Below are 24,148 nucleotides of genomic sequence, written 5' to 3'. Positions count from 1 at the left end.
CGTTTACCCCGTCATGTAACAACATGTAACACTTCGTTTGATTTAAATGGTCTCCAGTCCCCAGAAACTCGGAGATTCACGTGTTTCCGTCTCAAAACCCATGTAAATGAAAATTTACTGTACTTTCGATGGCTCTGTTCATTGGCATAAAGCATTTTCGAAAGAAACGGAACTTCTGAAAGGGTAGTTTTCCAGTTGGAGCTTTTAGGAATGAGAATTTGCGTTCTGACTTCCGCCAGTTCCAGTTCCGGGTTTACAGTTCGGAATATCCCGATAAATTAGGACAGTCGTGACGTCATGAAGCTATTGTTAGCAGGGAAAATGGCGGACCTTTTATGCGGACAAAGAAAGTGTGTTGTTTCCAGTCTCGCATAGAGTCTGGCCAGCATTATCCAGGACTTTTTGTGACCAAACGTTGAGAAGGAGAATAAGCGGCCATTTTTGTAGTAGGAGGACGTTGACTGTCTTGAGTTATTGAGTTATTGAGTTATTTTGGTGTCAAGCGACGATGTAGACGCGATTTTGTGGCCAAATATTAAGGTTAGTAAAGTGTACGCGTTATTTTCTAGTATTCACGTACTTTTCATTGAGCTTTGTATATTTTTTACTGGTTCTAGTGTTGTTAAAGTTTCATCATGCCAAATTACACGGTTGTAAACATCGTCGATATTTTGTAAACTCTCTTTGAATTTGAAGCGTTACAAGCGTACCTGAACCGCTGTTGTTATAAGGCTTGAGTAATGCATCGTTCCTTCACTTTTATGACAGTTGTTTTCAATTTCTCTCTCTTAAGTACATGGAAGAGCATCCTCGACTGCTCGAGGCACTTTGCCGAATTTTGGGGAAAAAACAAAGGGAAAAGAGAGGACTAAGTACGCGGACGAAATTAAACAAATTTGGGAGGTCTCTGTTTTGGTGGATTCACCGAATGTGCACCCCAGTTTTATCACTGGAGAGCCAGCAGCCTGTTGAAAACCACCTACAGCACAGAAGTGGCAGCGAAACAGACAGGCCAGGGGTAGTGCAGTGATTCCCTGTAAATGGATGCTATCAGTATCCCAAGGAATGGCGCAAAGGGTAGAGAGATTGTTTGTGCTCATTTATCAGACGTTGAGGGCCATGCAAACATGTAAGTTAAGGTTTGTAGGGGGCATTGTACTCTTTTTTGGGGAGGCATTTTTTAAAAACTATACACACTGCAGCTGTTCCTAGTAGATGATGATTCTTTTCACCTCCCCATGAAGCTTGGATGTACCAGAAAGTAATGTTTTTGGAAAATAATTTTTATGAACGCAAAGACTGAAAAGGTACGAGAGTTTAGAATGTAGTGTGAGTGTTGAACATCACTAATTGTGAAACTAATGCAAAACATTAATTGGTTGTGAACAGGAAACATATCAGTTTGGTTAAGAATATGTAATAAAAAATAGAAAACATAAGAGTTATCAGACCACTTGAGGGCAATCTCTTATTTAATGAGACTAATGTGGTAACTACATTCAAAATAAATTCATATGTTAAAACGAAAAATACATTTGTAATAATATTGACATGTGTAAGCAATGTAATAATCTTCTAAGCGCTTGTGATTTGTTTCAGGTCCTGCATTCTGCCAAGAGGCAAATTCAAGGTCGAGAGTACCTAAAGAGTGAATAAAATAAAATGGATTTCACTTTCAAGACTGAATTTGTTTTGTGTACTTTAAATAAATATATAATAAAACCTTAGGACATGTGGATGGGTTGTGAATGCTCCCTTGTCAACCTGTCCAGGAATTATATTTTGATATTGTTGGGTAACTAACTTGTGAAAGTCAGCAATTATATGTAAGTTTTCATAATTTAAATGTGGAAATCAGACATGATATCTTTTAGCACAGCAACAAATAGATACAAGAAATATTTGAAATAAATACCAAAATGGAGAAATTTCAGATTTACAAAGAATATATTGACAGAATTTTTGACTATCCCTGCATCTGACGACACTAAAATTTTGGATACATTTCTTCTAGCTTAGTTTATTTTGTATAAAAGAACAAGAATTTCTCACTCGTGAAATTTGTTTAATGATGATTTCATTTCCTCGATTTAGCCAAAACGTATAACATTTCGGACATCTACAATTTATCTTTGCTGGCATATAAGAACACGCGCGTGCTGTCGATTTCGGCCCGATAATCCCCAGATAAGAGGAAAGCCTCAATTCTCATATCGATCATTTCTGTGCTTAGAAAAATGCAGAGTAAAGATGCTTACCGATTGTACGGTCTCCTTCCAAAGAATGATAACAGCAGCTCGTCAAACGTGGCTCGCATTGCGTTCTGTGGTGCTTCCTTCGGTCCGAGGATAATCGTTATCTGGGCAGAATTGTCTGACATGGAACGCAAACACAAACTTTCCGTTTATTTTATAATTTGGACAGTATTTAATTCAATTCGAGATAAATTTATACCTCCTGAAGGTCCGCATTCATGGCATTGGAAAGTATTCGCGACTCTGTTTGTCCGCCATCTTGAATCTCTTGGTTTGTTTTGAGACACAACACTCCAACCAAAACACGCATTCTCATTGGTTGAAACGTGAGTTTCGTGACATCACAGATGTCCTAATTTATCGGGATACTCCGGACTGGTATAAGCGAAAAAATTCGTCGAGTCGGAGAGTGAGCCTACACGCTCGTTTGTTTTCTTTTTGTTCTTGATTTTTTTGTTGACATCCTATGAAACCTGTTGACAGGCTAACCACAAAAGAGGTCTGTTTCGTTTTAATAGTGAAAGGAAAAGCCTGCACAAAAAATAACAGTTACCAACTCCGGGTTCTCTGCTCTGGGAATAAGGAGTTAGAGGATTTCACCTTGTCCTTCTTTCGGTCTTTTTTCAGGACAGAGAGTCTGAGTGCGAATTCAAATACATAGAGGTGTCAGCTGAGTACTCTGAACTTATTTCCTTAAATGCATTATAATAATGTACGGGCTAGAGGGAATAGGAAATAGAACGTGTTCCCGGATGCAGCGCTTACGATTCTGTGACTAAGCAGTGATTTGTGGAGAGTTCCCATCAACACCCGCTCGCGCTTCAGGTTAATTCGCACCTCTCGTTCGCACCTTAACGAACTCACGCATTAGCTATTTACTGTTGCAGTTGGGTTCAAAACATCGCCGAGTTAACAATAATACCAGAAACTACATGAACAATTGTCAATATATTCATTAATTTCTATTATTAAAACATAGTTTAAAATCAGAATAGGAATTCTTGCGACTATAAATTACAATAGTTATACGAGTTCTCTATATTTTGCTATTTACTATACTCTGTCGTTTCAACTTTTAAAACGTTTTAGCTTAGTGTTTACCAAATTTCTCAGCCAATCAGAGAGCCAATAATCTCCAAATTGCTAATGGAAGAGGTCTACCTGACAGCTCCTATTTGGATCGTAACGCAACACTCTTCCGGCGTTACGTACTCCAGTCCCTTGCCGTCACGCAACACATCAGACGGGAGAGTATTGCATGACGACCGAAGGAAGACTATCGGGTACCAAGCAAAGTCAAAGCCAAAATATTAAGAGTAACAAGAAACTAGTCTTTGTCAGATTCCACAGTAGGTTCTGAAATAGCATTTTCCAATTAAGCGGCTTATCTGAAAAGCTCCTTCGTATTCGAGGAGCTGATGGGAGCAGCTGAACATTTCACGGAATCGGGTTGCTTTCCATAAGTTTTCTTTTTTCTTTAGCTCATACTACATGCAACTTAGAATTTTAAAAAATAATGCTATCTAAAAAATGCTCATTTGTCATTTAAAATGTTTACAGTCTTTGCAGTGTGCTGTAAATCGGCCATCTTGGTCCTTACGAACGAGTAAGACTGAGGAGAGGACGAAACATACTCTCCAACCGTCCCTCCTCAATATGTAAGTATGTCCACTCTCTTTGGGCTAAAGCAGCTTATCTTGAAAAGCTTTCTAACAAACCGTAATTGAACAGCATGGAGTTTTATGATATGTTAACTCAAATCTGTGTCAAATTTGGATCAGGACTTCCACCAGCAGGGGAGCTAACAGTTCTCCCTCTCTGAACTTGGTGAGTCATTTGACGGGAAATTGAACTAGTCAAGGAGGAACTTCTGCCTTTCCTTAGACAGATATTGTCTATCTTCAATTTAAGGGCTTTTTGGAATTTCTCCAACCTGAACGCGTACAGTAGAGGGTTGATAAGTGAGTTGAAGCTAAATAGTAAAGTTGGAAGAACGCTGGTGAGGGTTGCTCTGCTCTGCGGTGACATTGTCACTCGCAGATTTGTTGTTAGCCATAGAAATGCAATAATTATTGGAAACAGGAAAAACAGCATGTTGCTGAGAACCATTGTGCCTATTCTTCGGGCTAACGTGCTATCTCTCTTATTGCCAGCTCTTTCACTCGATTTCTTGACAACAAGAAAAATCTTCACATACATAGGTACTGTAATGATGTACAGCAGGATACCCCAAAGAGATAACCCGATGCTCAGCTGATACGAGTGCGGTATGTCTTTAATCGGGCGAATAGGAATGCAGTATGTGTTACTATTGTAGACGGAGATTTTAGCCAATGGCAAGACGGCAACAGCCACGCCCAAACACCACGTAAGCGCAACCAGACCCACGGCTATCTTGCGGGTCACTCGCACCGAAGGCTTCATGCAATAGACGACGGCTAGATAGCGTTCAACTGACAAGATAATAGACGTTTTAATGCTAACAATTTGACCAGTGAGCCACATGAAGCCTATGGCATTGCAGAGGTTGTCTATGATCAACAGAAACTCCGTGTACGGCCTCAATCTTGCGCTGACCAAGATAAGCGTGTACAGACTGATCATGAAGTCACTAAGAGCCATATTGCTCGTGAGGAACATGGTGACATTTCTGCGCAAGACTCTCGTTGTTAGTGTAACAAAGATGACTGTTAGATTCAGAATCATTGAAATTGGTGAAATTAAAAACTCCATGTACAGTATCTTGTTATCCCCATCCCAGCAACGGTGTATCGGGGTGACTCGAATCTCGCTCTGGTAACAAGCTGAACTTGTCTCTAAACATTGCGGAAAGAATCCGAGTTTTGCATACGCAGTGACCTCCTCGCTAGCTTGAAATTTGTTCAGGCGACAATCCTCCATGACACCGACAAGGTATTCTCCTTTCTGAAGTTGAGCGGTCTTGATATTTATGTTTTTATTTTCAAAATCGCCATTTTGTAAGGTGTAGTTTTTGACCAAAACACAGTTTGCACAAGGCTCGTTCCAGGTCACTCCCTTGATCTCTTGAAGCATGCGCAGTTTAAGCAAAGGTAATGGAAGTTTAAAATCTGGGTTCCCGGATAAGTCCAAGTACATTAAAGATGGTAGGTGGCTCGTGGAATTTGCTTCCCAGTTTGTTAGCTGATTCCCAGACAGGTTCCTACAGCAATAAGAAGGAGAAGAAACTGGTCAGACATTTCAATTTACGCCACATTCGTTTTCTCGGTATTGGAGTGGAACTAGCTTGCAATAGAGGCTCATACGGGGGAATTTCATTAAAAGAGATTAATGTCACTTACATTTGAAAAGATTCCCCGCATTAGCCTCAATTGCAAGCTAGTTCCAGTCCAATACCGGGAATACAAAAATGGTCTATTCGAATCTTTTATATTCAATTTTCTCATTTGCTAACATACTGACAGAATGCGTTACAATTCCATTCTTATTCATCCATTTTTTTATGATACATGTACCTTTAACAATCAAACCTTAGAGAAACACGTCTAACAGAACTTGATTTTTAATTTTTCTTTGGAAAACCTTACCTTCTTGACTGGTGCCAGGATCGACGAACAAACAAACATTGAAAAATTGTTACTGAGACCTAACACAGTATTTTCTCAGGCGGTAGCAGATCTGAGATACTTACAGCCTCTGCAATTGCATAAGATCTGAGAAAGCACCATCCGTTATAACGTGAATGCTGTTGTTTGAAAGACTCCTGCAAAATAGAAGCATCACGTTAGTTTCTAGTTTAACGTATTTTTATATTTAGAGCGGTTTTCAATTGAGTGTAGGAAAATCAAAACCAAAGTAATCACTCTGGCTAATCACAAAGGACGTACACAATCTAGTGAGCCAATCAAAACTCAAAGCAGGTACATGTAGCTGACGTAAAGCGCGGGAAATCGTGTGCGAGCGAGATACGATTGGCTTTGGTTTCATTAACTTCTCATTGGGTGGCTAAGTGGCGCGACTGTTTTTTTTAAGCCAGTCGCTTGGCGTAGTTCAAAAACGAAGCAAGCGCAAATAAACTTCCGAAACTCAGTGAGAACTGTTCTCAGGGTCACAACGCAATTTCTTCAGTGGTCTGAGTACCCTTGAATACTGAATAATGCATCGGGCTATGTAGAAGGACTTTTAAAGGATGACGTTTTCTCTTTATTTCTTTCGTAAAATAAAAGCCTCGCCAGAGGAAAATAAGTAGTGTAACAAGACGTCATAACTTCATCACAGAATCTAGTCTCAACTTGACGTTCTTTCAGTCGCACTTTTTTGTTTTCAAATTTCAATGTCATCGAGAATTTCCAGGCCATAGGTTTGTCAGTCGTAAATCTGTTACAGATATGTGCTGTCCTTGTTATACAAAATAGGTATAATGTTGAAAATACAGTGTTCTATACTTACAAATTTACGAGATTAGTGAAATTACTGAACGATCCGACAGCAATGGTGTTTACTCCACTGGCGAAGATTTCCCTGAATAAGAAGCAAAAAAAAAAAAAAAAAAAAAAAATGTAGGTGAAATATAAATAACACACAGATTAATTTTTTCCCTTATTGACATAAACGTCTGAACATTTCTACTCCGATTTTCTAGACCGAAATAAGTCAGTCATCAAGATAACTGCAAAATAAAAGTTCTCAATGTCATTTAACAAGTCATAGCCAAAAATGGCGCTACATAATGTTATACGATGTTTTGGATATTAATTGAATTACGTTGTTCTCATATTTTGAACCCTGTTAGATGAAACATAACCGTGCATCTGGGCCGACGTTTTTTCGCCCATTTATTCAATTATATTGCGCGATGCATTTCAATCTATTAACCTGTTTAATTCTGAGCGCTTTTGGAGAAGCACTCCCATCTAGTCTGGTCGAGCTCTTCGTATTTAAATAATGCTGTTTACGTTTCATATTTGCCACGAGTTTTTAGGCGAGGGGCAATTTGAAAGAATTTCCAAATATCACGAGTAATTTTAAGCCTATAATTGCTCGAGTTTTCATAAGATTACTCATTTATTACATGACATAGAAAATTACTAAAGCGCACGCCATTAAATTTCACGTCTTTGCAATGCAAAGTTAAAACTGATCAACGATAAATTGATCTGACCCCAGCCAGTCAAAAGGAAGTAATTTTCTCAGTCATCTAAATAAATTTAATAACAACAGATTTATGGCATCGTGTGCGGAGACATGGGTTTATTATAATTTGGCTATCATTTGAGACTGTTTAAATAGGAAATGATTTTAATTTGACAGAATAAAATGACGAGCAGCAGTGGTTTTCAAAAGTGACTGCGTTAATTAAAAGATATTATTTTAATATATAATATCTTTAGTGACAACTAACAAATTGTTCAAATATCCTGCAGTATTTGGTAATTTCGTTTCCTCTGTATCAGAAATTTCACTGAAGCAAAAGATGAGCCAACGCTACAAGGTCGTGGTGTTTTTAGCAGAAATAATTAAAGCAGTTGTTATTTTGAATGTTTCTAAAAGACTTGTCAAGCGGGAAATCCCGTAAAAATATCAGTTCCCTAACGTCAAATCTCTCAGTTACAATAGATTCACAGCGAGAGCTAACAAGCGCAATTCTTCTCTGATCGTAACTTTCAATAAAATAATGATACGCATGGAGAGGCTGTTTGAAGACTTCTCATCAAATTGATGAAAGTAAACCAGATACAGTATAAGCGTCTCCTCACGGACGCCTCTATAACACAGACATTTTTTTTTATTACGGACACGTCTATAGTACGGACATCTTTTCAATACTAAGGCGGACAAATCACTTGAATGGTCACGGTGAAAACAGAAGTCATATATTAAATTGAATCAACAGGACACGTTAGTAAGTGTACATCCTGTATCAGGCGAACACCGACCTTAGAATGTCCTAAACATAACTTTGTTACTATAGTTTCTTGATCAAAAAAAGGCAAGAATTCCGTTAGCGGACACCTCTAGCTATTAACCGGATCAATCCGGATTATAGAGAGAGTTCTGTGGGTACCTCGGGCTTAATACTTTCTGTACCCTATAATAAGGACATCAGCCCGCATAACACGGACACGCGCCCAGCCTTCTCTTCGGTGTCCTTGTTGAAGAGGTTACTATGTGTCACGGATCGGTTCGCGACTTCAGGAAAGATTTAAAATTAGAGTGACCTTCTGATCATGTCTTTATAGACCATACACAATGTCTTAGCAGTAAAGTTTGCATTTTGGGGAAAATCTGATGGTTTTTTGTTAAAATGAATGTAAATTATACAACAGAAACGAAACAATTTGTTACTCACAAAGATTTCACATCAAGAGGGTGACGGATGAACTTCAACAGCTCTTTCAAGTCAGTAACCGTGCATTTTGCATGGATGCCATTTTCACCAACGAGCTCCGAACACGAACAGCCTTCAGTGCAATTGCTCGCCAAAGCTTCAGAGAGGACAAAAGCTTGGCAAAGCACCACAGCAAAAACTAACCAAGGATTCATCTGTGAGGGAAGGTCAAGAAAAATGGCGCATGGTTAATTCAACTCATCTTTTAGTATTTCTTCATCTAAACGATCTTGCGATTTCCTGACGCTTTTATAAATGGCAGCCGAGGTGTCAACCTATTCAGTGTATTAAAAGCACTTTCAGATATTAAGGAGGCAGGATATTGGACTGATAAGTATTGTTAACATAAGAATTATTACCTGTTCGTGCTTGTTAACATTTCGTATCTTCAAGAGCGGGCTAATGTGGAAAGTTAGTTCACGCGGACAGAATATGAAATGGTACTCTTAAACCAGCTTTGATTTAAAAAACTGATTAATACTTGTGTTGAATAATGCTAATAGAACATACGGCGTAATTTGAATTTGAGTGATCGTGAACTAAAAGCCGTGCAATTTCCTACACCATTAAACTCAGTTTACTTTAAAGGCTTTTAATGCTTGCTGTCAACCAGGACACACTGGAATTGTTTCATTGGCTAGAAACAAAGGCATTTTGACCCTGTGTTGATTTTTCTTTCGTGTCAGTCAATTCTATTAATTATGATTCTGCATGGAAACAATCAATATCAAATATGAGCCTTCGTTTGGCCGGGTAAAAACGTATTAAGTGCACGCAGGCAGCGAAATGCGTATCATCTTCATTGAAAACTAATCGAAGATCCGAATTAACAGTTTCAAGTATCATATTTTCAGTCTTCTGCTTTTTAAACCTCCCCCCCCTCCCCGTTGCTCTAAATCAATTTAGTGTGCGTGTGTGACTAGTTCATTTTCCAAATGTGACCAACTCGTTTAGTTTCACAGCCTACTCATTTAATTTCTTATGATGGGGTACGGAGAAAGTGGACATTAATCAGCCCTTGCGCGCAGCTGAGTAAGCGTGCAAAGCTCAGATGTTTGTTTACGACGACTAAAATATTCCTAAAATGTGCTCGATGAGCCAAAGAGTTTCTGCACACGAAGAATGGGATACCAACTTCAGGCACATGCAGCCCCATAGAGAGAGGTCTTCAGTTTTCGTCATTGAATCCTCCCCGCGATATCAGAATCAATCGGAGTTGGCATATAGATTTCCCATATCGGTACAACAAAATCATCACAGTGAAATGCTACTAGGTTTTTAATATTCTAAAACAAACATCATAGATTTAGCAATTTTCTTTACTGATGAAGGCTGATGAAATTTACATTTAAAGGCACTTCCTTTGTCAAATAAATGGAAGGAAGAAGTTTCTTCAATATTTCAATTCATCGCAACGCATTTGTAGCAAGAATAATTGGTTTATTTTCAATCCGATATTTGTACTATAGGTAAGAAATAAACAGCTAGCCTTTCTCAGTACATGTATCTTCCGAAGAATATTTGCCAATCAAAATTTTCTGTTCAATCACAAAATATGAACTTCGTCGCTTTTTCAGCGCACTATTACCGATTAATTACTACCGCATTTTTTTCTGACATGTTTCCTTGACAAGTGTCGCTGGTCTCTTTTCCTCAACAAGTTTAACTTTCCCGTGTAAACTAATAACAACTTGTTGTTTGAAGTCGCCGACGATGCTCTTTGCTCAGCGGACTATACCAAAATGAGCGTTTTCGAATTTGACTATCAAAATTCTTGGCCAAGTTTACTAAGTTGTCCGGAGCCATATAACCAAAGCAAGGTTCCCTCTTTAACAAGATTACGTAGCTTAAGCGACGATGACGGCGACGCCGACGACGACGCCTAGTCGAAATCGAATTTATATTTTACCAGCGAAATTTGCAATTGTCTAGATCTGTTCAGTGCGCCAGCATTCAGTTCCAAATGCCTATAAGAAACATAGGCACGCAAGGCGTGCAACAGTTATTTTTTGGTGAATCAAAAGCCCCCAGAGGTAGCAGCACTCACTCTTAACAGTTATGATAAGGTTAATCCAACAAGCTTGTTTGGTTACAATGTACAGCAGAGAAAGAAAAAAATTAGACTTTGTTTCACTGTAGGTTTAGCTTACAAAACGTTCTTTAGTTCGTATTGTGCAATCGTCGATCGTCCGGGTGAGGGTAGTTATGAAAAGAACTGTTGTTGGTGACTGACGTTTCGACAACTTGGGTAGAAATGATCTTCAGGAGTCAAATGAATAGTTTGTCAGTCGATGGTGTTATAAATCTGCTCCGTTGAAAGTGATTGGTCAGTTTAGCCATGATGGTATTAGCTGTAAGACTCGTGTAAAGATGTCATCAGTCATTGGCCGGTTTTCGATCCGTCTGTTGTTAGTCAAATCAGTCCTACTGTTAGTCCAACTAAGTTGGTCTCTTAAAGGTCCGTTTTTCGGTTTCGTTTTTGTCGTGGATAAAGTCAGTTGTAAGGTGCCGGTAGTTGTTGACATCTATTAAGAGGCGTTTGTTCTTAGTTAGTGTACCCGCTTTCCAGAGTCAGTCGTTGAAAATAGTTTGTACTGTAGGTTCTAGTTGAAACGCTTCTCAGTTGTATTGAAAAAAAAATCGTTCTTGCTCCATTTTTCACCAGATAGTTAACATTATACCAGTTTTCTCCAGCAATGAAGAAAAAGTACATCGCCCCTACGTTTTCCAGAAAACAAGAGTTCCGTGTTGTATACCTTTATGAGGTAAACAAAAGTATCAAGTTAAAAACGTTGGCGTGAAAAATAAAATTCTCACGTTTGCTGGTCAACGTGTTATTGAATTTAACTCATTTTATAACAAGACCCAATCTAGCATGGTCTTATTTTCCTGCCAGCAATCATCGTAGTTTTTTCGGTTTTCATATTCAACGAAACTTCTTCAAATTAATATTGATATCAAAACCCATTTAAACGAGAGGACATTAGCCTTACCTAACAGTTGAGACTTGAAACAACCAGACACATGAAAAGCTGTATTAATTTTGTAAGACACTTTGAAATCTGCAGAGTTTTGGACGATTCCTTGTCACATTACCCATCCCAACGCCTGAGAGTTTTTTTGGTTACAAAAAGTCAGTTACAGAAAATATTAAAGTTTCTTGAGGTGCCGCTGAATTGGCCTCTTGTTTGTTTATTCTGACCGTGTGAACAAGAGTCACTGATTCGTCAGTTTTAACTGCAACCACTCGTGCGTGAAAAACAAAAGTGTCAAGTTACCATTTGAAACTAACAAATAAAAATATCTTGTTACATTTACCTGCGACTAAACAAATTTCAAAACTCAGCAGTGTTCTCATTCATATCTAGCCGTCCGTAATTTCTTTGGTTTCGACAGAGAAAACCACTTCAAATGAGTATCTCAGTATCGATTCCAAGGAACGTTTCAACGAGAAGACAGTGTTACTCCGTGAACAGCGTTGCTTAATCGAAACTTGCATTCACAAACTGAAAAATTTTGCGCAAACATAAATGGTTTGGATTCAATTCTTTTTTCGTTAACTGCACGTCATGCACCATCCCAATACTGCATTTTGCACTCAAAACAATCATTCTTGTCCTAGAATTCACCAAGCTACCGAGCGGCCAAGATTCATTTCATTTAAGATTTCTGAAGGCAAAGCCTTGATGACATGTTAGTGTATTCCAAAGATTATGAATCTTCGGCTGATTATTGAATTCTGAACTCTCTTGAAACCCATCCACAAAGTCCTTGGCTCAACTATAGTAAACGAAGCATCGGAAATGTCAGAAGAAAACCATGTGCGACATACATATATCTCTCACTGATCCATTGATCCATGATGACATACCCGAGAACCGCTAAGAGGTATTTCTTTTTATAAAAAAATAATTCAAAAATCACCTGTTCGCGTTCCACAGACTACGCAGAACTTAGACCCTGTCCACACATAACCGGATATTTTTTTAACCCGCAACTTTTTCTTTCCGGATTCAAAAATTTCCTCGTGCACACGTAGCGTATTCAAATCGAATTCGCCTGTCCACACGCATCCGATGGTATCCAGATTCACTCTAGAGAAACTAGGCCTACACGTTGTGCCGCCATATTGGTTTATTGCTAGGTAAGAGACTGGACACGAGTTTGATACGTCATCGGATTCGAAAGTATCCGGATTCACCGTCCACACGTTATCGGATTCGTTGCGGATTACTTTTTTCCACTCTGGAGAGTGGATTAAAAAATATCCGGATTCGCTGCCGAATTCGCCGGATGCGTATGGACCGAAGCCGTATCCGGAAAGCAAAAGTTGCGGATTCAAAAATATCCGGATGCGTGTGGACAAGGCCTTACAAGGAGAGAGGGTTACCCTAGCAAGCGGGTTAACCTAGCACTCACACATTTCCTCTTTTTTCCTTCGTCGTGTTTACAAAGCAGCCAGGGTTACCCGGGTAGGCGGGTTACCCTACCTGCGTGCTAGGGTTACCCCGGCAGGCGGGTTAGCTTTCTCCCTTGTAAACACTCCAGGTAGGCTTACCCCGCCTACCCGGGTTAACTTTCTAATTGTTTCCAGACCCTTTGGGTGTAACCGGGCATTAAGTTGTCCCGGGTTGTAGGGTTACCATGCCTGTGAAATTTTGCTTGTAAAACCTGGACTTTCCTTTGCCCTCCAGCTAGGGTTGACCGGCTTGCTAGGGCAACCCTCCCTCCTTGTAAACAGGCCTTAACTGACCAGCCAAGTTGTACTTGTTTTTTCAGTATAACTGCTAAATTTAAAGCACCACAAAAATACGCGAGTCATAAATAAAGTGGATATCGAAGGCCGGTCTTATTAGAAAATAAGAAGCTTGTGTTTTTCATTATGATCAAGATTACGAAAATAATTAAGGCGTCATTGTGAGCTATGCATGGCTGGTCAATTTATCAAAAAAAAATTGGCAAGTAAAACTGTCATGGATGCAATAATTATATTCAGCAAACTTAACTGGTAAAGTCTGCATGCGAGCCAAGTGGCCCATCAGGCCGGAGTTTATCCCGGTTTCTGTAGCATGAAGCGACTAGGAGTATTTCTACTCCCCCTTGGATGGGATGTTAATCCATCGCAGGGTTACCCCCAGCATTAAATTCGCCGGTACTCATTTATACACCTGGGTGGAGAGAGGCACTGTGAGAGTAAGCGTCTTGCCCAAGAACACAACACAATGTCCCCGACCAGGGCTCGAACCCGGACAGCTCGATCCGGAGACGAGCGCACTAACCATGAGGCCACCGCGCCTGCCACAGTCAGTTCATGCTAAGGCAACCCTCCCTCCTTGTAAACAGGCCTTAACTGACCAGCCAAGTTGTAATTGTTTTTTCAGTATAACTGCTAAATTTAAAACACCACAAAAATACGCGAGTCATATAAAAAGTGGATATCGAAGGCCGGTCTTATTAGAAAATAAGAAGCAAGACTTTTTCATTATGATCAAGATTATGAAAATAATTAAGGCGTCATTGTGAGCTATGAGTGGCTGGTCAATTTATGAAAAAAAATTGGCAAGTAAAACTGTCATGGATGTAATAATTATATTCAGCAAACTTAACTGAACGGACGACAATAAGGTTAGTCATACATGAGCGTACCTGGAAAATTTAGTTAATTAGGAGAAGATTCTCTTGCACTCCATGAACTCAAGATGAGCTGTATTTCATTTTCCAAGTATTTCACTTTCATTACAGGTAAATCGCAATTCAAATCTTGTAATGTGTACAAAACTTGCTCCCCACTGGGTCTCATAGAAGTCTATTGACTTGCTATCAAAAGGATATCGCTATCGGGACGCCACTATTGGTTCAGTTGAGCTAAACATGTTAAATTCGATCATGTAAACCGACTGGGTACAGGGCAAACTCTATAAGAAGTCGGAATTTACGAAAGAACAAAACTGTAGCGACGACCGTTTGTAAGCTCTATGTGCCTGGGCGACCTCACAAACACCACACTCGGTTTCATTTGACTGCGCAAAGGTTACCGATTACGTTCGTTATCAGGCCTAGACGACGTCGAATAACTACGGTTTATTTTGTACCGAAGACAACTTGGAGGCTGGCTTGGTTCTTAAAGACTTCCTTTTAGTAACTGGCAAAAGATTTCTGAACACGAATTTGCACTTCCTTACTTTCGCTTTTAATCAGGGGGCAGACAAAAAAAGAGGGAACAACCAGCGAATGAAACAAGTGAAAACAACCATACGTACCTTTCTTTAAACCAAGACTGGAAAATGGGTATTGCAGCTCTATTTATCTATGCGCGACAATCTGTTGAGAGGAATCAACAGCGCTGTTGTATAACGACTGCTCAGTCGTTTCTGTTGAAGCGGAACGATTTAATTGCATGCGTCTGATACTAGCACGCTTTAATTAAAACTGTCATTATATGGATTTTTCCACGTGCACGTGTGTTTGTCTTTGTCTTTTTCTTTGCGAGCGACAAAGAAGTTATTAGAACTCTACAGTGACGAAGTTTTTTAAACTAAATATTCTTCAAGAAAACAAGCGGTTTATAAAAACTAAATAATTATAGACCTGTCGGGTCCTTTTCTTTAAATCTTTGAATTTAATTAGTATCCTTTCCTCGGGTATCATTTTAGAGTGTTCATGGTAATCTTGTCTCCATGAGAACTAAACATCACTGGAAATAATTTGCTCTTTCTAAAGCAATAACCGGCTTTTCGTAACAATAACAAAACAATGCAACATAAAAATAATAATAATAATAATAATAATAATAATAATAATAATAATAATAATAAAAAAAAACCAGCAACACGGCAACCATACCGATACCTGCTGGAGACATTTTACAATTATATCGTGACAATCTCCTCTCCCAAGAGTAAAATTCAATTTTGTGAAACATGAAATGCTGAGTAATTGGTCCCTGACAGACTGGGGTTTCATTAACAAATCTAAAGATTACACGCATAAGAAACAGTACCACATGAAAATGCTGCTCAATAGCTTTTATTTGCATGGTCACACACTAAGGTTTCATCCAAAAAGACTTAAAAGTTACAGCCGCCTTGTACAGCATAATAAACAGTACCACATGAAAGTACTGCTCAGTAGCTTTCAGTTGAATGGTCACACACCAGGGTTTCATCCACAGACTTAAAAGTTAAAACCTCCTTGTACAGCATAACAAACAGTACCACATGAAAGTACTGCTCAATAGCTTTCATATGAATGGTCACACACTAGGGTTTCATTCACAGACGTAAAAGTTAGAACTCCCTTGTACGGTATAATACCAGCGAAAGTGCGTGTAAATGATAAAGTTGCACTTCATAGCAAACGTAGCAAAAAATATATTTTTCAACTCTTCATTTTAAGTGCACTGAATGCCGTAGACAACTAGCCGGCCTCCGCAAACTAACAACGCTAGAAACGACCAATGCAAATTTGCTTCTGCTTGAGAAAAATATTTTTCCGTACCTAATGTTTTTGTTAGCTCCAAATATTGGAAAATTGAAAAAGGAAACGTAACTTGCACAAAATTCAAAATTTCACAGACGAAACTGGCCTTTTCAAAGTTTTCTTCAAAATAACCATTATTTCAGAATTGAAAGTTCCCATCAAAAAAAAAAATGTTTAGCATAGGAATGTGGCATATACACATTAGATACTTACTCGGTAGTTCGTTTTGAGTCTTCGAGTCACATCTAACTTCACCTCTTTCAGTGACGTTCTGAGCAATTTTAAATAGTGTTCTGAAATTGGTAAGTCGTAACCAAGATAGGAAGACGGAAAATAACAAGGCGGGTTATTAAAATGCAAATCTCATCTGCGTCTCTTTTTTGTTTATGACCTTTATTGTCTTTGCCTGGTTCTACACTGCTCTAGGCCATATTCAGTGATTATTCGTCAGCTGTGTTTTCAAAGCTTGTCATTCTGTCTGGAGTCGGCCAAGTCATCTATTGATTTTAAAATGCGATTAGAGGTACAATATTAAACTACATCATAATGAGTGTTAATGAATGAGGAACTTTGAAGAAATTTTGCAATGCGGAAGTTTGAAGAAATTGTGCAGAGTCTTCTAATCGAGTCTTAGTTACAACACTTTTTTAATCAAACACGACACTTCGATTGTCACCAGCTGTTTGGCACATATTTTGCAAATTCCTGTCTTTCTCTTGATTTAAGCTGATATGTGAAACTCAACATGGAAAGCATCAGACCGTTATCACATGTCTCACTGGTTGATAACCTGTACGTTCGTGTGAGTTCTTGTAGTCCGGGGGAGGTACTCCCAAACGTTTTTGAAGTGTGGCCCGAATTTTGAAACCCTTACCCTATTTCAGACCAAATTCTGTGATTTTTCATAACGTATTTCTGACAAGAGAGAAGCAACAATACCCCATTTCAGACCTCTCTCAGACCAATTCTAATATATGACCGCAGGTAACCACAAATGGCTACCATTTACGCAAACATTAGAGAAGGGTTACAAATTTGACATTGATGAATGCGGAAACGCAAGCAGTTCCTTGTACACAGAATACCCATTGCCACTGAAGCCAGAGTAAAAAACGTAACCTATATGTGTATTTCCGACCAAAGTGGTCAAAATCTATGCCCATTTTCGGCCAAAACAGTTCAAAAACCATACCCTTTTGAACCGCACATACCCATCTAGCCCATATAAGGTAGTACCCCCCCGGGTCTTGTAGTCGTTATCAACCCCCTGATACTCTGATAAACCAAAACTTTGCTAAGAAACCAAAACATGTTGTTAAGATTTGAAACAAGGGTGGCATTGTTGATGTTTTTGCTGAAATTTACCATTTTCAATTCAGTGAAATCGAGTTTTCATGACGGCAATATTTGATAATTTTTTTTTTTTATGACCGTTGGAAACAATCCTGCCAGCAATCTCTAATTTAAGAAGGCTTGAAATTAGTTATGCAGTCATTCCCAATGAAACTTTTGGACGATATCACGCTTTTCCGATTTTTTTTTTTTTTTTTTTTCATTCGAACAAAATATAGCCTCACCGCTCAATTTATCCATCCAAATTTAGTAACTACGCGAAGTTTCATACGAATCCGTTGCAAACTCATGAATATATGGGACCACAAAGTTGCCAATTTTCAAAACGAAATGTATGCCCGCAACCAACGCGCAATTCTGTTTGGGAGCCAGTTAAGCATATGAGAGGTGGAAGAAAACGAAAAGGAATCTTTTACGTGAAAGCAAGTTCTTTGAGAAACGTAAGCCATAAAAATACCAGAAAATCTTCAATGGTTATCGTGCGGGATCTGTCGGGACAGCGCCCGGTCCAATTCTCAGAGAAGTACTGGACCGGCAATGGGGCAATCTGATTAGTCCTTGGCTCTCTGAACTAATTAACATAGGATTTCGTGTATTTAAAGGATCAAACAACACAAGCAGCTGTGCATTAGCATAAGTGAGCAATTTCTAAGGACTACATTTAACACACATTATGCAACGCTATAGCCAAACGCTAGATGGATCTTGGGCAAGACGATATGTTTTACAGCATTCTCCGACGTTTAAATTGAAATATTAAATTTCAGTTACATGCAATATTCTTTTCGCATCGTTACAAATGCGTACACGTACGGTGCGCGGACGTCTGCCTACCGTTTAAAGAAGTCTGCAAACGAATCTACGATGGGTTTGATCTCATTTATCACTGCAAATGAACAAAGAAAAAATACTTCATTGTTTGTTTAGACTGTGGCGTAGCGTGATGACCATGTGAGGCCAAGCATGTCCAATTCAGGTCCGTGTCGATTACCTCTGAAGAATTATAAATTATGTCTTCCTTGTACGTTGCAAGGTTTTCCATCTTCATCATCATCATCATCATCATCAATCCTTATTTCCCCCAGAAAGTGCGAATGTTCTCGATCGCTACCAAACTTGACTAAGCCCGCCTTGGCATATGCTCGAGTGATCTCGCAACCACGACGCGTGCGTTTTTGAGTGCACCCGGAGGCAACGTCTTAGCTGCGCGGAATATTGTGAATTACAATACCTTTCGGTGGGCACTTTAACTTTTAATTTCAAATCTTGAAAAAGATCAGACAGCTACAAAATTAAGCTGGCTTCACCAAGCGTTTAATTTAATCCATGCCAATGACGGGGACTGTCGTGTCCTTCGTGCGTTTTGAAATCTTTGATGGGTTTCAACGCATCACTGGACTCACGTTTGTTTTTTAGCATTCTGGCTGCTGAACAATTCCAGGTTTCACAAAAACGCTAAGGACGATATTTAGTTCTTTGGTACAGTAGCACCCACACAAGCTTTGCCAAATAACAACTTTACTCTTACTCGATTGCTTCATAAATATTCAATATTGACTCGTAATAGTAGCAACTGAAACGCGATCTTTTCCACCTCAGGGGCACAAACGAAGCTTAATTCGCATTACTTCGCAAGTATTCAGCCAATTTAAAGAAGCTTTAATTTCTTAACAAAAGAACAAATCGAACTTCTTATAATAACCTCAGGTTATAATAAGCAATAACAAACTGCGCTAGACAATCGTTGCTTAGGTAAATATGCACAAAGGAACAACAGAAAATCTGCACTCCTTTACATACCTGAACAATCCTAGTAAACTTCGCGATATCTCACTGAGAGTGCCTAATTGTACTTTCCTTCAATACAACTATGTGGCGTCGATCAACCTTTGAAGGATGCCTTAAGCAAAGTTTCAAAGTTCCGTGTACACATCATTTGAGTCAGTCAAGTGTTGTGTTATTTCATACAGGGATTACGTAGGTAGGAAGTTCATTTAACCGGAAACTCAACAATGACTCAGTTGACAATAACTGTCATCTTGTTGACAATAACTGTCATCGTGTGTGATTGGTCCATCATGATAATCCCATCATGCCACAGGTGACTAGGGAAACCCGCTATGGGATATGGCCGTGACAACAGATATAAAATATTGTGTTTGGACAGGAATACATATCAGAAAAGAAAGGTCAGTCACTTTTAATTTAGAAGCATGTTAGTGAATCTATAGACCTCTTTTGCTTGGGCGGTTTGTTTTCCCATTGTAGACCACGTGATATTCTCTAGAGAATTTTTCTCTTACCCATCTTAAAATTATTCATTCATATACTTGCGACCATTTAAAAATTTAAAAGCAAGAATTCCCAAACACTCTTGCTCTTTGGCCATTTCAATTTAACAAGAAATAAAATGCACACAGCTGCAACAAACGTAACACATGAACTTCGCACGGTTTGGAACAACAATCCAAAATTTTCTTGACGTTTCGCAAGAGTATCATCACGTGGTCTGCAATGGGAAAACAAACCGTCCAAGCTAAAGAGGTCTAATCTGTCAAGATGTACGGCGCGTCGGAGACCCAAGAGAGGGAGGGTCGGAACGACAGGAAAAAAAGCAAAATATAAAAAGAAAAAAATTCTTGTCTTGTTCTCCAAAATCAGGTGTTGTCTCGACTGGACTTGTGTAAAAGATGTATTTGCAGAGGGTAAGTTTGGCAAACAAATCTATAGCTACTGAATACTTTACAAATCCAGTTCATTCTATTCAACTATTTATTTCACAAAATATCCCCTTTCTCTATCCACACTCCGCAATCGCAGTGCCTTCTCTTTGTCAGGCTACCCGCCCCGATTCAACGGACTAGGATCAGTTTTTTTTTATGCGGCTAGGTTTGCAGTGTAGTTTTTAACTTGAGAACAGGCGTTGGCGAGAAATAAGAGAGCCTGACCATAGGTTATACAACTTTTCAGTAGACAACAGCAGTTAATGCCAAATTACATCGACTAACCTTGGGTACTACAGGCGAACCTCCCGTTGGCGACTACCCAAAATGTCAAGACTATGAGGTCGCTTACGGGAGGCGGTCACTTACGAGAGCTCAAATTTTGCCTCATGAGCATATGGTAACTGCAGAGACCTACCCCCATGTTTAACTTTTTTTTTTTTAAAATGTGAAAAGTCAATTTCGAGAATAAATCCGATGCTTTCCATTGGGAAATTTCCGTCTCTTGTACTATGACCCAGGAATGCGATAATGTTAAGTGGTCGCTTATGGGAAGTTCAAAACAAAAGAAAATTTCACACTTTTACCTCTAAAAGAGGTCGCAGTCGCGTATAGGAGAGGTTCCAAATGTAGTGATTTTGGTATTTTGGAAAACTGGCCGCTGAGGAGAGGTGGTCCGTTACGAGAGGTGGTCGCAACCGCAGGTTCCACCTATGTAGGCAAAAACTTTCTTTTGAACTCGCCTCTTACGTGAAAGCTGTCAATCTCTATCCTAGGGTCTCTTTGCTTCTCGCGCCGGGGGACCAAAAGAATTGTATGAGACACTGGGAACGAGGTTGAGAAGCTCTTTGGGTTTGTCACGCAATCTTTCTACTTCCAGAGTAGTTGACGAACACAAACGTGTTTCTAGCTTTTGGCTCAACGGGAAGATGAGTTCTGGTACATGTCGATCAACGCCTCGCGTCCTCTGTCAAATAAAATCTCATGAACTTTGAAGTGTTTGGGCCTGTGATGAGTGGTTCTGGAAATAAATTATAAAACTCTATAAATTAAGTCCTATTCAATCTTTAAGTCTGTAGTCAGGACTGAATAAGACTAGGCTGGGCTCAAGTTAAATGCATGCAGAAGTACATTTACTTGATATACTCTTTTTTATAAGAATATCTAGGCTGAAATTTGCTAAATTTTAAGAATAGTTGTTTCAATACTTTCTTGAGCTCATCGCCTGCCCGTCGTGGTGATGGGCTCCCGGGCGAGATGGTCTTAGGCAAGCGTCCTCCGTGTCCCTTCGGAGCTTTTTATTGAACGAAAGGCAATTTACGAGGCACAAGCACCCATCAAAATACGAAGAGATAAATCCACAAACTCTTCTGCTCGAGATCTGGTTGTGATTTCAGGAGAATATTCTCCAGTCCAGTATAAGCGACCATTGATGGCAAAAATATTGTGAGAGAAGATGTAACTAAGTTGTGCGGCTTGCACTGTAAGATATGAGCCAGCAAACTTGTAAGGAGATTTTCCTTCTTCGTCAATAGACAGAGCTCCAAGGTTAGTCAAGTCGAATATTTCCCGTTGATGGCCACGCTCAATTTCATAACACCACAGAGCCCACACTGATGGTATGTCAACACACTGAAAAAATTTAAAAACTTCTTGGTGTTTTCCTAAATCAATCTTGTCGTGAACTTCTTTCGTACATGAGCGTGCAAAATCCCAGAAACTCTCTACCCCTTCAATGGTGAAAGCATTAACTGCAATTTGAAGAAAATCGAACGAGATGTACAGTCCGAAGTCGCAGCAGTTATTGCGCCGTGAACCGTGCATTCATTTCTCTTACTGCAACTTATTACAGCCATTGTTTCTTCTCTTGACAAGTTTCGAGGCACGACGCACGTTCTCTGCGCCAGTGAATGACTTTGAGGGGGAGAGAATGTTGACAAGTACAAATTATTCAGCTTTGATTTGCGAAACGCGTTAACTCTTAGCTTGCGGATGGTAAAGAGCATTACGATCACAAACCTTTGCCACACATTAGGCCTTGTTGAATTCTTCATTGCTTCCTCCACCGGGGATCGAAACGGCAAGCTTTTCACTTCAATGGCCTCACCTTTGTACAGTGCACCCAGATATTCTACCAATTTCTTTTTAAGTTCAAACACAGAAAGAGCGTCAGCAATAACGTGATGGAAAGTAAACAGCAGCGTATTTTTGTAAACGTTTTCCTCTCCGATGGACTCACATGTTTCTGTCAGTAAAGCCACACGCCACAGAGGTCCCCGAAGAGTATTGAATGGCGCGCCGTTGATTTGCTTCTGAAACGCGTGCAGCCAATCATCCGAGTTTACGTCCACCATGCTTCGAAAGTCCAAACTTTGCGGGTTTTCCATTTCTTCAAAACATGGCTGTTTGAACTCGTCAACCGTAACACGCATTCGGAGCAAAGGGAATCGCCGTAACAACATGAACAGAGCTTTCTTTACGTGATCTGGATCAAGCGTTACGTTGGATTTTAGTAAGAGAACTGTGTTGATGTAACCAGTGTTGCTGTCCGTTGCCATTGTTAGGAAGTACCGTTCAAAGAATCCCAGGCGACGTGAAAGCTTTCCTGTGGCAGTGCAACAGATTTCTTGTTCCGTTTGCATCAGAGAATGAAGAATAAAATACACGGCAGCAGCAACCACAGCTGAACATATGAAAAACGACAGCGGGGAGATTTAGCCACATCATGCAGTTTCGACGGTATAATTCGCTACTTGGTTTTCGACCCGATCTTTGTTGATCGAATCGCAACTGTTTAATCAATCACAAGCGATCCAGGCTAGACAATAGATCGTTTTCACGTGACGTCATCAAATTCCAAAATCCAAAACTAAAAAGTTACGAAAACTTTTATCCTCATAAGGCATAACATGATAAGGGGATCTAAACTTACATCTGTTTACAACTTTTCAGCTCAATAGCGTGCTTGGTTTGGACACCAGCGCAGTTTGAAGTTCAGAGTTATGGCGGTGCGTGACATACCGCTCCGATCGCGTTTGTGGAAAAATATACACTTATCTAGTGATTTTTACCCATTTTAGGAGTTAAAGTGTTAGGAAAAGTGCTTGTGTAAATGTTTGTTGGTTCAGTTCAGATAATCAGTCGCCCAGATAGTCAAAGTAAGTTACAGGTGTTTGCACTTTTTTCCGGCCGCCATGTTGGTGGAGCACAGAGCTCCACCAACATGGCGGCTCCATATTTGCACAAAACATTTCGACGAATGTCTGAAGTTTGGGAATACACAGAGACCCAAAACTTGAAGAGGTGTCTTCTTTACCTGTCTCCAATAATATTAAAATTTCTTGACTTCATCCACTAAATAGTTTTCGATTTATTTTTTCGTTGCGTGACAGTGACAACCATCTATAAGTTGACCGAGAAAATAAGTGGACTGGACATCCAATCACTGGGGACAGAGTAGGAGTCGGGTAGCCTGCAAGCAGGCTCTCTAGTCGAGGATGGGAGAAAAGAAGGCAAGAAAGGAGGAGAGGGCCAAGGGGAGAGGACAACCTCGTTCCCAGGGTCTTTTCATGTCCATGGGAACGAGGTTGGGGAGAGGACGCTCCGATCGACCCCCACTGCATTACCCCCTCGGCCACTTCACTCTCCGCCAGTTCCTTCTCCGGCTGCCCTTCCAGCCGTGGTCAGACCCTTCTAAACGGAGTCTGTTCACAGGCTAGACTCGCGAGTCGTAATCCGAAGCTCAGAGCAATACGATCCAGCTCACAGTTAAAATCAAACCAACGAAATTGGAAGCAGAACACCGATTCTGCTTATTACTCCTTCTCCTACCAGTTGTGATCGAGTGAAAACTAGATTGTCAGAGTGCAAGCAGAAGCCGAAGGATAAACCAATCAAAATACATGAGAACTAGCATTGTGATCGACTTGTTCTTCCACTTCTGCTTTCCACTTCGACAAACTGTCCCATTT

At 39.8% G+C, this 24,148-nt stretch overlaps 1 protein-coding gene and 1 pseudogene across 4 annotated transcripts; both read right to left on the bottom strand.

Annotated features, from left to right (window-relative positions):
• Positions 1-1,267: 1,267 nt before the first annotated feature.
• LOC145502608 (putative glycoprotein hormone G-protein coupled receptor) lies at positions 1,268-19,396 on the bottom strand. 4 transcript variants are annotated; one of them, XR_014051369.1, is made up of 6 exons: positions 8,982-9,468; positions 8,584-8,777; positions 6,684-6,755; positions 5,926-5,997; positions 2,259-5,436; positions 1,268-1,641 (listed from the first exon to the last, which is right to left on the bottom strand). XR_014051369.1 is itself a non-coding variant. In XM_081481936.1 (4 exons), the coding sequence occupies exons 1-4, from the start codon at positions 8,775-8,777 to the stop codon at positions 4,011-4,013; spliced, it is 1,764 nt and encodes a 587-aa protein (XP_081338062.1). In that variant the 5' UTR covers positions 8,778-9,468; the 3' UTR covers positions 1,649-4,010. The 4 variants fall into 4 exon arrangements, 1 of the variants encoding a protein (XP_081338062.1); XR_014051368.1 differs by having other exon boundaries at positions 1,269-1,641; positions 2,259-2,373; positions 2,455-5,436; positions 8,584-9,468; XR_014051367.1 differs by lacking the exon at positions 8,982-9,468 and adding an exon at positions 19,255-19,396 and having other exon boundaries at positions 1,270-1,641.
• A 1,367-nt stretch (positions 19,397-20,763) lies between these two features.
• LOC145503040 (uncharacterized) lies at positions 20,764-23,486 on the bottom strand (annotated as a pseudogene).
• Between the last annotated feature and the right edge of the window lie 662 nt (positions 23,487-24,148).

The sequence above is a fragment of the Orbicella franksi genome, chromosome 11, assembly GCF_964199315.1.
Source record: "Orbicella franksi chromosome 11, jaOrbFran1.1, whole genome shotgun sequence".
In the NCBI taxonomy this organism is placed as follows: domain Eukaryota; kingdom Metazoa; phylum Cnidaria; class Anthozoa; order Scleractinia; family Merulinidae; genus Orbicella; species Orbicella franksi.
The sequence above is the reverse complement of the archived record's forward strand: the minus strand, read 5'-3'. Positions and strand labels throughout refer to the sequence as shown.